The sequence below is a fragment of the Oncorhynchus clarkii genome, chromosome 2, assembly GCF_045791955.1.
Source record: "Oncorhynchus clarkii lewisi isolate Uvic-CL-2024 chromosome 2, UVic_Ocla_1.0, whole genome shotgun sequence".
In the NCBI taxonomy this organism is placed as follows: Eukaryota; Metazoa; Chordata; class Actinopteri; order Salmoniformes; family Salmonidae; genus Oncorhynchus; species Oncorhynchus clarkii.
In genome coordinates, this window is record NC_092148.1 from 53,279,456 (window position 1) to 53,294,413 (window position 14,958).

The window sequence follows — 14,958 nt, forward strand, 5'->3', positions numbered from 1 at the left end:
TCAGGTAGCTAATGCTTAAGTTAGTTAGGCCTAAAAGCATGGTATTAAGTGAAGTCGTGCTGCTGTGCCCTTTAAACATGTTGTCTGGGGGAACACGATTGTAATTATTTTCCGTTCCACCTCATTTAGCTGAAGAGTTATCATCTTGTCCTCCAAAGCTTAAATTGAAAATATGTTTGTCTCTTGAGACTTCTGGACACAATTTTCATATCATCCATCCACATAGCAGAGAGATTCAGTAATAGCCTCTGTTGTGTGACTTTGCACTGCATTATCCCTCCTATCACATCATGAAGTGGCTATTGTCTCACAGCCTCCAGCTAAATTAAAATGTCTGATGATTAGGTACAGTAACAGTGAGTCCTTGCTTGTTGCCGTGCCTCTGGCCATTGATTTTAGCATGGTTATTAGACTGGCGGTGGCGGCAGGAGTCTGGTAATGCGGTAATAAGACTACCCTTTCAGACTCTCAGTGGTGTAGAATTTCCCAGAGCTCAGACTGTGTGCCCTCAATTTCATGCCACTACAATATACCATCCTCTTCATTAGCCCTGAAACCAGAAGAAAATGGCCTTTAAGCCACTATCTGGAATATTTCCTGCTGTTCACGTTAATGATAACTTCAATCAACCACATACCCTTTGATTCTTGAGTAGCATAACTTATAAATGCCCCTTGGCCTTACTACAACTGTCCTACCACATCATAACTCCATTGTTTGTATTTTCTCATAATCTCATGGACGGCCAGTGTTTTTAATGTATGACTTTAATTACCTATCTTGTTTCAAATCAAACTTTGTTACATGTGCCGAATAGAACCGAATACAAGTGTAGACCTTACCGTGAAATGCTTACTTACAAGCCCTTAACTTCACTAGGGTAGGGGGCAGCATTCAGAATTTTGGATGAAAAGCGTGCCCAAATGAAACTGCCTGCTACTCAGGCCGAGAAGCTAGGATATGCATATGCATATAATTAGTAGATTTGGATAGAAAACACTCTGAAGTTTCTAAAACTGTTTGAATGATGTCTGTGAGTATAACAGAACTCATATGGCAGGCAAAAACCTGAGAAAAAAAATCCAACCAGGAAGTGGGAAATCTGAGGTTTGTAGTTTTTCAAGTCATTGCCTATCGAATACACAGTGTCTATGGTGTCGTATTGCACTTCCTAAGGCTTCCACTAGATGTCAACAGTCTTTAGAACCTTGTTTGAGGCTTCTACTGTGAAGGAGGGGGGAATGAGAGCTGATTGAGTCAGGGGTCTGCCAGAATGGCATGAGCTGATCACGTGAGAGTGACCTGCGTTCCATTGCATTTCTGAAGACAAAGGAATTCTCCGGTTGGAACATTATTAAAGATTTATGTTAAAAACATCCCAAAGATTGATTCTATACATCGTTTGACATGTTTCTACGGACTGTAACGGAACTTTTTGACTTTTCGTCTGGACCTAGTGATAAGGCCTCATGAATTTGGATTACTGGGCTAAACGCGCGAACGAAAAGGAAGTATTTGGACATAGATGATGGACTTTATCAAACAAACATATATTGTGGAACTGGGATTCCTGGGAGTGCATTCTGATGAAGATCATCAAAGGTAAGTGAATATTTAGAATGCTATTTCTGACTAATGTTGACTCCACAACATGGCGGGTATCTGTATGGCTTGTTTTTGTGTCTGAGCGCTGTACTCGGGTTATTGCATGGTGTGCTTTTTCCGTAACGTTCTTTTTAAATCTGACACAGCGGTTGCATTAAGGAGAAGTGGATCTAAAATTCCATACATAACAGTTGTATCTTTTAGCAATGTTTATTATGAGTATTTCTGTAAATTGATGTGGCTCTCTGCAAAATCACTGGATGTTTTGGAACCACTGAACATAACGCGCCAATGTAAACTGAGATTTTTGGATATAAATATGAACTTTATCGAACAAAACATACATGTTTTTTGTAACATGAAGTCCTATGAGTGTGTCATCTGATGAAGATCATCAAATGTTAGGTTAATTTTATCTCCATTTCTGCTTTTTGTGACTCCTCTCTTTGGCTGGAAAAATGGCTGTGTTTTTTCTGTGACTAGGTGCTGACCTAACATAATCGTTTGGTGTGCTTTCGTCATAAAGCCTTTTTGAAATCGGACACCGTGGCTGGATTTACAACAAGTTTATCTTTAAAATGGTGTAAAATACTTGTATGTTTGAGGAATTTTAATTATGGGATTTCTGATGTTTTGAATGTGGCGTCCTGCAATTTCACTGGCTGTTGTCGAGGTGGGACGCTACAACAGTGCAGTTCAAGAAGAGTTAAGAAAATATTTAAATATCTGCTTTTTGGTTCTAGACTTGCCTCTCCGGTACCGCTTGCCGTGCGAAGGTAGAGAAAACAGTCTATGACTTGGGTGACTGGAGTCTCTGACAATTTTATAGGCTTTCCTCTGACACTGCCTATTATATAGGTCTTGGATGGCAGGAAGTTTGGGCCACAGTGTGGTACTGGGTTGTACGCACTACCCTCTATAGCACCTTACGGTCAAATGCTGAGCAGTTGCCATACCAGGCGGTGATGCAGCCAGTCATGATGCTCTCGATGGTGCAGCTGTACTTTTTGAGGATCTGGGGACCCATGCCAAATCTTTTCAGTCTCCTGAGGGGGAAAATGTTTTGTCGTGCCCTCTTGTTGGTGATGTGGACACCAAGGAACTTAACTCTCGACACGTTCCACTACAGCCCTGTCGATGTTAATAGAGGCCTGTTCGGCCCGCCTTTTCCTGTACTCCACGATCAGCTTCTTTGTCTTGCTGACATTGAGGGAGAGGTTGTTGTCCTTGTATCACAATGGCAGTTCTCTAATCTCCTCCCTATAGACTTTCTCATTGTTGTCGGTGATCAGACTTACCACTGTTGTGTCATCAGCTTACTTAATGATGGTGTTGGAGTCGTGTTTGGCCACACAGTCGTGGGTGAACAGGGAGTACAGGAGGGGATTAAGTACACACCAGATACTGACTGCTACTTTTGATTTTGACCCCCTCTTTGTTTAGGGACACATTATTCAATTTCTGTTAGTCACATGTCTGTGGAACTTGTTCAGTTCATGTCTCCGTTGTTGAATACTGTTACGTTCATACAAATATTTACACATAAACGCATTTGACAGTGAGAGGACATTTCTTTTTTTGCTGAGTTTAAGTATTACAGACTCGGTCAGGGAGAGGCTGAAAATGTCAGTGAAAACACTTGCATGTTGGTCCGCGCATCCTTTGAGTACACTTCCTGGTAATCCGTCTGGCCCCGCGGCTTTGTGAATGTTGACCTGTTTAAAGGTCTTGCTCACATCTGCTACCGAGTGCTTTATCACACAGTCACCCAGAACATCTGGTGCTCTCGTGCATGCTTCAGTGTTGCTTGCCACGAAGCGAGCATAAAAGGCATTTAGCTCGTCTGGTAGGCTCGCGTCACTGGGGAGCTTATGTCTGGGTTTCCCTTTGTAGTCCGTAATAGTTTTCAAGCCCTGCCACATCCGACGAGCGTCAGAGCCGGTGTAGTAGGATTAAATCTTAATCCTGTATTGACACTTTGCTTGTTTGATGGTTGGTCTGAGGGCATAGCGGGATTTCTTATAAGCGTCTGGATTAATGTCCCGCTCCTTGAAAGCGGCAGCTCTAGCCTTTAGCTCAATATGGATGTTGCCTTTAATCCATGGCTTCTGGTTGGGATATGTACATACTTTCACTGTGGGGATGACTGCGTTGATGCACTTATTGATGAAGCTGATGACTGAGGTGGTATACTCCTTAATGTCACTGGATGAATCCCGGAACATATTACAGTCTGTGCTAGCAAAACAGTCCTCTAGCGTAGCATCCTCGTCATCTGACCACTTCCGTATTGAGCGAGTCACAGGTACTTCCTGCTTTAGTTTTTGCTTGTAGGCAGGAATCAGGAGGATGGAATTATGGTCAGATTGACCAAATGTAGGGCGGGGGAGAGCTTTGTATGCCTCTCTGTGTGTGGAGTAAAGGTGGTCTTGAAGGTTTTTTTTTTCTCTGGTTGCACATGTGACATTCTGGTAAAAATTGGGTACAACTGATATTAGTTTTCCTGTATTAAAGTCCCCAGCCTCTAGGAGCGCTGCTTCTGGATGATCATTTTCTTGTTTGCTTTTGACCTTATGGAGTCGGTTGATTGCGGTCTTCGTGCCAGCATCAGTCTGCGGTGGTAAATAGACGGCTATGAATAATATAGATGAGAACTCTCTTGGTAGATAGTGTGGTCTACAGCTTATCATAAGGTACTCTACCCTTTATTCTCCTTCCTCCTGTCTGTTTCTTTGTTACTACTATTTTATTTATTTGATGTGAAGCACTACTTTACTTATATTGAAAAGCACTATACAAATAAAGTTATTATTATGCATCCATCTATTATACAATCATTGCAGTCTTAATGACTCTGCTCTTGCTGCTGGTGATTCTCAGTATACTTCTGGCCCTTCTTTGGACACTGTGAGCTTCAATGCCATACAACACTCCTTCCGTGACCTCCAACTGCTCTAAAATGCAAGTAAAACTAAATGCATGCTCTTCAACCGATCACTGCCCGCACCCGCCCGCACGACTAGCATCACTACTCTGGACGGTTCTGACTTAGAATATGTGGACAACTACAAATACCTAGGTGTCTGGTTAGACTGTAAACTCTCCTTCCAGGCTCACATTAAGCATCTCCAATCCAAAATTAGATCTAGAATCGGTTTCCTATTTCGCAACAAAGCATCCTTTGCTGCCAAACATACCCTCGTAAAACTGACTATCCTACCGATCCTTGACTTCGGCGATGTCATTTACAAATTAGCCTCCAACACTCTATTCAGCAAATTATATGTGGTCTACCACAGTGCCATCCGTTTATACTACCCACCACTGCGACCTGTATGCTCTCGCTGGCTGCCCTCGCTTTATATTCGTCGCCAAACCCACTGGATCCAGGTCATCTATAAGTCTTTGCTAGGTATAGCCCCACCTTATTTCAGCTCACTGGTCACCATAGCAGCACCCACTCGTAGCACGCGTTCCAGCAGGTATATTTCACTGGTCATCCCCAAAGCCAACATCTAATTTGGCCGCCTTTCCTTCCAGTTCTCTGCTGCTAATGACTGGAACAAATTGCAAAAAATCTCTGAAGCCATCTGTAAATAGCCCACCTAACTACCTCCTCCCCCTATTGTTATTTTGTTTTTGCTCCTTTGCAACCCAGTATCTCTACTTGCACATTCATCTTCTGCGCATGTATCACTCCAGTGTTAATTGCTAAATTGTAATTATTACCACTATGGCCTATTTGCCTTACCTCCCTAATCTTACTACATTTGCACACACTGTATATATATATATTGTATTGTGTTATTGACCCTACTTTTGTTTATCCCATGTGTTGTTTGTGTCGCACTGCTTTGCTTTATCTTGGCCAGGTCGCAGTTGTAAATGAGAACTTGTTCTCAACTGGCATACCTAGTTTAAATAAAGGTGAAATAAATAAAACATTTTCTGTTATTTTTCCTTACCATTGGAGGCTCCTTTCAATTCAGTCATTATACGCCTTTGTGTAGGCTGACTGCAAGACCAATGATTGTCATCGTCTTGCATCTTAGTTGAATTAGAGGGTAGTTACTTGACTGAATGAATCAGTGCATTTCTAAGTATTTTATGCATAGACAGACAATATTTGTCCTTCAGCAGAGATGGAGAAAGACCTTCCTTCCCACACACTCACTCTCTTTTCAAGGAAGAAATTAAGTAAAATGTTTTGCTTCAGCCAGGTAGGTACTTGCTGCTGTTCTATACCTTGTCAGATAATGTATCTTAAGACAGAAAACATATTTTTGGAAAATACACCACACATAGTTAACTTCCCGGCCCTCCACATGACATCCTTAACTGTTGACTTTCCTAAGAGAGGCAAACAAAGACAGATCAGTGTCGGGTAAAGTCTGCTCAGGGTTATCTCCAGTGTCCATTTTCTTTGTGTGCCGTGATAAAAAAAATAACACGAGGCAAACAATAGACACTTCTTGTTTGAACTGATCTTTTCCTTTACCCTCCCCTGTGAGTGAGTTTATACTTCTTTTGTCTCTCGCAATTTAAAGGAACAGACCGTTTTGAATAAAATCCACACGTTGTCTTGGCAACTGGGAAATAATAAATGCACACACACTCGTGACCTGTTGTGCAGGTGTTATCCCACTGGGTACAGACGTCAGTTCAATGCTAGTTTTAATTCAATTTGATTGTAAAACCAACAAACATTTTAACCATCTCATTGGTTTTAGGGTAAAGGTGGGTTTAGGTGAAGAAAATACAGACATTCCTGAAATCCCTTTACATTGTTGACTTTTTGCAAATCCAATCAGTTTTCCACAATGATTCAACATAATCACATACATTTCTTTTGTTGAAATGACAATGAATAAACATAGTTTCCAACAATCAGTTTGTGCCTAGTGGGATAACTGAACCACCCAGCATGCTCATCCTCCACCTTAAACCCAAATTAGAAGCTTCCAGGAGAGTACAGACCTAGAGGTCTTCATGGGTCCACCCAAAACTGAGCTGCTGTCTCTCTCTCTCTCTCCTTCAGTTAATAATGTAGCTAGCTAAAAAAATTGCTTTTCTGCTGCTTCCCTCACTCTATACGGGGCCGGGTCTGGTTGTCCTTGGGTCCTTTCAGACCGGGTCTCAATTATTTTTACAGTAATTTATTTGGGTAGGCTCCGGGGGGGGGAGTCTTCAAATTTTTGTTAGGTCTTCAAATTTAGGGCATGTATTTTCATCTAATTCAATCCAAGGCAATAACATGCATTGTTAAATGAATATACTACAAAGCCCTCAATAGGAATGTCTATACTAAAACGAGTTATATACATCTACAGTGCCTTGCAAAAGTATTCAGACCCTTTGGATTTCTTCACATTTTGTGTTACAAAGTGGGATAAAAATTATTTATTTTTAAACAATCTACACAATATACTCATGTGAAAGTGGAAGAATATATATATATATTTTTTAAAGATAAATAACAAATTCATAACTAATATAGTTGTTGCGTAAGTATTCAGCCCCTTTGTTTAGGCAAGCCTAAATTAGTTCAGGAGTACAAATTTGCTTTAAAAATCACATAATAAGTGACATGGACTCACTCTGTGTGAAATATTACGGGTTTACATGATTTCTGAATGACCCTTCCTCTGCACCCCTGGGGCGGCAGGGTAGCCTAGTGGTTAGAGCGTTGGACTAGTAACCGGAAGGTTGCAAGTTCAAACCCCCGAGCTGACGAGGTACAAATATGTCGTTCTGCCCCTGAACAGGCATTGTAAATAATAATTTGTTCTTAACTGACTTGCCTGGTTAAATAAAGGTAAAATAAATTTAAAAAATATATATACAACATATGTAAGGTCCCTCAGTCAAGTATTGAATTCCAAGCACATATTCAACTACAAAGAGCTCTTTGAAAGCCTCATGAAGAAGGGCAGTGATTGGTAACCATAATAAATCAGACATTAAACATATCTTTAAACATGATCAAGTTATTAATTATGCTGTGGATTAGGTATTAAACCACCCAGACACATCAAAGATACAGTCGTCCTTCTGAACTGAGCTGTACTCAACAGGATATTCAACTGCTCAGGGATGTCACCATGAGGCCATTGTTTTTTTTTTTTTGAACAGCTACAGAATTCAATGTCTGTGATGGGATTAAACAACTGTGGATGGATCAACAACATTTTATTGACTCCAGAATAATGCCCTAAATGACGAAGAATACAAATATACAGAATAAACATATTCCGAAACATGCATCTTGTATGCAAAAAGACACTAAAGTAATAATGCAAAAAACAAAAAACACCAAAGGAATGCACTTTTACCTAAATACAAAGCCTTATGTTTGGGGTAAGTCCAACACATCACTAAGTAACTGCCTCTTTGTTTTCTAGTAATGTGGTGGCTGCATCATGGTATAGGTATGCTTGACATTGGCAAGTACTGGGGAGTTTTTCAGGATAAAAATAAATGGGATGGAGCTAAGTACAGGAAAACTCTTGGCCGCCATTGTGGCGGTAATATGGTCACCACAACAGCCCTAAACTGGTACTGACCTTGTATATAGTGCACATTCTCGTTTGTTTTATTTCTCGTGTGTTTTTCATTTTATTTCTCTGACCTAATATTGATTCTGTGCTCCTTTGAAAGCTAGAATCCTCAGTTGCTGCGTCCATTTTTTGAATTATAAATGTATGATATATACCCATTGATTCTTGAAGAATATAACTTCTTTAAAAACATTTTAAAAAATGTCACCTTTATTTAACCAGGTAGGCTAGTTGAGAACAAGTTCTCATTTGCAACTGTGACCTGGCCAAGATAAAGCATAGCAGTGTGAACAGACAACACAGAGTTACACATGGAGTCAATAACACAGTAGAAAAAAAGGAGAGTCTATATACATTGTGTGCAAAAGGCATGAGGAGGTAGGCGAATAATTACAATTTTGCAGATTAACACTGGAGTGATAAATGATCAGATGGTCATGTACAGGTCTCTAGAGATATTGGTGTGCAGAAGAGCAGAAAAGTAAATAAATAAAAACAGTATGGGGATGAGGTAGGTAAAATTGGGTGGGCTATTTACCGATAGACTATGTACAGCTGCAGCGATCGGTTAGCTGCTCAGATAGCAGATGTTTGAAGTTGTTGAGGGAGATAAAAGTCTCCAACTTCAGCGATTTTTGCAATTCGTTCCAGTCACAGGCAGCAGAGAACTGGAATGAAAGGCGGCCAAATGAGGTGTTGGCTTTAGGGATGATCAGTGAGATACACCTGCTGGAGCGCGTGCTACGGGTGGGTGTTGCCATTGTGACCAGTGAACTGCGATAAGGTGGATCTTCACCTAGCATGGACTTGTAGATGACCTGGAGCCAGTGGGTCTGGCGACGAATATGTAGTGAGGTCCAGCCGACTAGAGCATACAGGTCGCAGTGGTGGGTGGTATAAGGTGCTTTAGTAACAAAACGGATGGCACTGTGATAAACTGCATCCAGTTTGCTGAGTAGAGTGTTGGAAGCTATTTTGTAGATGACATCGCCGAAGTCGAGGATCGGTAGGATAGTCAGTTTTACTAGGGTAAGTTTGGCGGCGTGAGTGAAGGAGGCTTTGTTGCGGAATAGAAAGCCAACTCTAGATTTGATTTTAGATTGGAGATGTTTGATATCAGTCTGGAAGGAGAGTTTACAGTCTAGCCAGACACCTAGGTACTTATAGATGTCCACATATTCTAGGTCGGAACCATCCAGGGTGGTGATGCTAGTCGGGCGTGCGGGTGCAGGCAGCGAACGGTTGAAAAGCATGCATTTGGTTTTACTAGCGCTTAAGAGCAGTTGGAGGCCACGGAAGAGTGTTGTATGGCATTGAAGCTCGTTTGGAGGTTAGATAGCACAGTGTCTAAGGACGGGCCGGAAGTATACAGAATGGTGTCGTCTGCGTAGAGGTGGATCAGGGAATCGCCCGCAGCAAGAGCAACATCATTGATATATACAGAGAAAAGAGTCGGCCCGAGAATTGAACCCTGTGGCACCCCCATAGAGACTGCCAGAGGACCGGACAGCATACCCTCCGATTTGACACACTGAACTCTGTCTGCAAAGTAGTTGGTGGACCAGGCAAGGCAGTCATCAGAAAAACCAAGGCTACTGAGTCTGCCGATAAGAATATGGTGATTGACAGAGTCGAAAGCCTTGGCAAGGTCGATGAAGACGGCTGCACATTACTGTCTTTTATCGATGGCGGTTATGATATCGTTTAGTACCTTGAGCGTGGCTGAGGTGCACCCATGACCGGCTCGGAAACCAGATTGCACAGCGGAGAAGGTACGGTGGGATTCGAGATGGTCAGAGACCTGTTTGTTGACTTGGCTTTCAAAGACCTTAGATAGGCAGGGCAGGATGGATATAGGTCTGTAACAGTTTGGGTCCAGGGTGTCTCCCCCTTTGAAGAGGGGGATGACTGCGGCAGCTTTCCAATCCTTGGGGATCTCAGACGATATGAAAGAGAGGTTGAACAGGCTGGTAATAGGGGTTGCGACAATGGAGGCGGATAGTTTCAGAAATAGAGGGTCCAGATTGTCAACCCCAGCTGATTTGTACGGGTCCATAAATGCCTCATGAGCTTAGTTTAACTGTCATATCAAAACTCAGCTTATTTTACTCCAAGGTTTGTAAACCATGTAAATGTAAACAAACACTGTATAACCTCCAAACATGGTTAAAACTATAATTTGTGTATCATGGATAGTCAGTCCTTGCATCCATCGCTCTGTCTATGAATTTGAGAGTGGTTACATTTCTCCAGTCCCATCCCTCAGCTTTTTACCAAAACAGAGGCAGGGGTGGGGGGCACTTTGTTACTGTTTCAATGAAACACTCGCTCCATCTATTAGAACTTTTCCTGTAGATAAACAATATCTCATGTATAAATACAGTAATTTAAACACAATTAAGGGTAAAAAAATATGTTTTGAGCAAAATTGTGTTTTTTAGACTACTGCAAACTTCAAGGAGTTGATCTGATGGTGCCCTCTGATGTCATCGGCCTCGCTCCTTTGCATGCGGTAACAATAGAGGAGCAATAGAGAACAAAAGAGAAATGGCCCACCCCCCTACTTGTGCCATGTCATGAGTATACCTGGACCACCTATATAGATGTGCCTTTTGTTAAGTAAATTGGGTGATGAATGAAGTGAAAAGGAGCCTGGAGTAGGACTTTAAGGACTCTAGCTTTAAGACCCTATTCTGGATTCCCTATGTCTTAACTTTGATATTGAACACTGCATTGTTGAGGAAGATCTTGCAAGTAAGCATTTCGCTGTACTGTTTACACCTGTTATATCCTGTGCATGTGACAAATACACTTTGACTTGATGTTTAATCCTGAGGGTTGGAACCTTTGTCTTTCAGGTGGGGCACTCAGGGCGACTTCACTACGACGCACCCGTTACCCATGGTCAAAGTGAAGCTGTTTACAGAGAGCACGGGGGTACTTGCCCTTGAAGACAAGGAGCTGGGGAGGGTAAGACACCAGTACATACTGTACATCAACCTATTAAGATAGATATAATTCGCTATCAATATCAGCCACTTGATATCAGTTAGTATTTATATCAGATACTAGCAATTAGAATGACCCAATCATTCATTGGCCTGGCAATGTAACAATGTAGCCCAAACAGCAATGTACCTAGACTAGTTTTTCCCATGACATGGATGCCATTGAAATATTTGAGATATGCATTGTATAGAATGTGCAAGAGCTGGAGCTGTTATTCTACCGGAAGAGCCCCCTCTCTCTTCTCCCCATCACCATCTCTTCCTCTTCTTCTCTCTGAGAAACAGATGGAGACTCCCTTTGAGAGACTGATAACACTGCGACACTAACAAAACAATGAGCACCACAAAGATCTGTCTCCCAGTCAGTGTTAGAGTGGGTGTGCCACACTCATGCAACATACATACTGTGTGCACACACACATGCGGAATATGACAGCGTGCATACACACACATTCTGCCAACTTATTGTCTTTCATTTTTCCTCTTTCATTCTCCATTTTCTTCTCTCTTTGGTCAAAAGTAATAACTCTAAAAGTCTGTCCCCCTCCATTAATCCTGTTTTTCTCCTTCTCTCTCGTTTTCCTGAACCTCTCTAATCTCTGTTTCTGCCTCCTTCTCTGTCTCCCACCCCCCCCCTCTTTCGCTCTGTCTATTTCTCTCTCTCTCACACACACACACAAACGCACAAACAAACACACACTTGTGTCTAACATCTCAAAGCACTCTTTGTGTCTAAAAGTAATTGAAGCATGGTGAATATGTCTATGGAGTCTAAATACAGATGAGGATTTCATTGCCACAAATGTAGTCTCTATCTGAATGGGTTTCATGCATACAGTTCTGAAACCGATCAGGGTCGTTCTATTTGATTTCAATCACTTTTTGACCTTTTGATTTGAACAAAACTTTCCATACATGGCAGAAGTGGTCAGAAAATTACTTTTTGGATTCGAATGCCAAAACATTTAGGAGACAGAGATGCTTTTGGTTGACCCATACCCCACCCTAGTATGATACTCATCTATCAGTGGAAAAGATAAACGGTAGAGTTTGATATAATTTAAAAGCTTACAGTGTTCTCAAACTAATTTAGAATTTCTTGAATATATATATTTTGTATTGTCATTGTTTATCCTTTATCATAAATGATCTATAAATACAGTATTTGTGCTTATGTTGAGGCTTAGAACCTATTTTACATCATCTGAGGAGTTTGTGTTATGCCCGCCATCACATTTTTTGGTAATTGACATGAAAGGTTTTTGAGCATAATTTTTATGTTAACAACATTTTTTGTCAAGAAATTATAAAATAGTTTCACAACCCTGTTTGTAAGCCTTTAAATTATATCAAACTCAACCATTTACCCTTTCCATTGATGAAGACATGGATGTCTTATGGTAGGGTGGAGTATGCAAAATGGGTCAAGTGTGAGCACACCTCGATCTCCTAAATGTTTTGGCATTCAGGTCCAAAAAGTTACATTCTGACTACTTCTACAATGGGCAAATATGTTGCTGCTGCCCCCTGGGGGATGATGCCTCCTGGGGGATGGTGTGGTGGTAGTGAGCGGTCTAAACCAGTGGTTCTCGAACCTCTCCTCAGAGATCCCCAACTGTTCCATGTATTTGAACTATTCCACCGCAAGCACCCCTAAGGCAACTAATCATCAAGTCTTTGACTAGGTGAATCAGGTGAACTAGTTCAGGGCTAAAACTAAATTGTGAAACTTCTGGGGGTAGTCTAAACTACCTAACCTTTTCCATAACAATATGGAGCAACTAAAGAGGGGGTTGTGATATGAAAAGAGAGTCTGTCTTGTTTGTGTCTTCCCCAGACAGCCATGGTTTTGTCATGTCCTTCACCTGTCGGTTCCCATCATAGTAACAAAGTATGAGGATGTGTACGTCTGTCTGTCACTGACTAACTGTATGATGAGAGAGACTGTTTGTATATTTTGGTGGTGGTGAAGCCAGAAGCCATCATTACATCACCTTCTGTAAAATAGTTTATTATCTCTCCTGTGCACTCGCCCTTTGTCACCCCCATCCTTTCCTTTCCCACTCTCCCATTCCCAGGTGATCCTGAACCCAACTACCAACGGACCCAAGCAGGCTGAGCTCCACAAGATGGTGGTGTCCAAGAACAGTCAGGACGTAGAGCTAAAGATCCAACTAGCTGTCCGCATGGACAAACCCCCCAACATGAAGCACAGCGGGTAAGAACTACACTACCCAGTCATACTGAGGTTATGAAATACACTACCCAGTCATACTGAGGGTATGAACTACACTACCCAGTCATACTGAGGGTTTGAACTACACTACCAAGTCATACCGAGGGTATGAAATACACTACCCAGTTGGTATGATGTTAGGTGGCAGTGGAGGTCAGGGAGACAGGCAAGCTTAGGTCACACTATAAAGAATTTTATAGGACCCTAGAGTTTATTAGGATATATTTGTATGGGATATGTATGTTTGTGTGGAGATATAATGAAAAACAACAGAGTGACTAACGTTTTAAGGGTTAGGCTGTAATAGAAACTGTCATTAGAACACAAGGCAAAGAAAGGATAGCAGCACCCCCTAGCGGTGTCTGATAGAGGAGATGGAGAGAAAGAAAGGGGTAGAGAGGAAGATGATGAGCTAAGGAGCAGAGGCACGGGTAACTTCTGTCTGTCAGTATGCGGACAGAACATTTTTTTATATGAGACGTATGTGTGTGTTCAAGTCACTCTGCCTTGTCTATTTGATTGGAATGCATTATTTCAGGTACATTTTGATGATATTGAATGCATTTCATGTTGGGCTTCCTTCACTCCAACAGAGGGCAGCCCAGCTCCATTTTTAAACCCAATGACATTCATGCCATCAGTCAAATCACTGGAATAACAAGACTGGTCTTATCTGGCTAGAAAATGTCTAGGGATACTCAATCTAAGCTGAATTGAACCAATCCTTCCTCTTTTCAGTGAAAAACATCTAATTCCAGTTTGTTCTTCAGTTCATGCACCATGGACTGCAAAGTAACAAGTTGACTTTTTGACTTTTGCATTGCCTACATTGCTTCTGAACAGATAGCACAGCCCTCGTGATATGCAACTTTTCAGGGAAGCTAGAAACCAATATTCACAGGCAGTTAGAAAAGCCAAGGCTAGCCTTTTCAAGCAGAAATTTGCTTCCTTGCAACGCAAACTCAAAAAAAGTTCTGGGACACTGTAAAGTCCATGGAGAATAAGAAAACCTCCTCCCAGCTGCCCACTGCACTGAGGATAGGGAACACTGTTACCACCGATAAATCCACTATAATTGAGAATTTCAATAAGCATTTTTCTACGGCTGGCCATGCTTTCCACCTGGCTACCCCTACCCTGGTTAACAGCACTGCACCCCCCACAGCAACTCACCCAAGCCTTCCCCATTTCTCCTTCACCCAAATCCAGTAAGCTGGTGTTCTGAAAGAGCTGCAAAATCTGGACCCCTACAAATCAGCCGGACTAGACAATCTGGACCCTTTCATTCTAAAATTATCTGCCGAAATTGTTGCAACCCCTATTACTAGCCTGTTCAAACTCTCTTTCGTGTCATCTGAGATTCCCAAAGATTGGAAAGCAACTGCGGTCATCCCCATATTCAAAGGGGGGACACTCTTGACCCAAACTGCTACAGACATATTTCTATCCTACCCTGCATTTCTAAGGTCTTCGAAAGCCAAGTCAACAGATTACCGATCATTTCGAATCCCACCGTACCTTCTCCGCTATGCAATCTGGTTTCAGAGCTGGT

At 41.8% G+C, this 14,958-nt stretch overlaps 1 protein-coding gene across 1 annotated transcript in view; it reads left to right on the forward strand.

Moving 5' to 3' along the window:
- The window catches only part of LOC139369640 (calcium-dependent secretion activator 2-like), a 237,517-nt gene that overhangs the window by 111,822 nt on the left and 110,737 nt on the right, over positions 1-14,958 (forward strand). The window contains exons 7-8 of the mRNA XM_071108908.1: positions 11,021-11,132; positions 13,249-13,388. Of these exons, the coding sequence (XP_070965009.1) occupies positions 11,021-11,132; positions 13,249-13,388 (252 nt within the window). The remainder of the gene's footprint in view (positions 1-11,020; positions 11,133-13,248; positions 13,389-14,958) is intronic.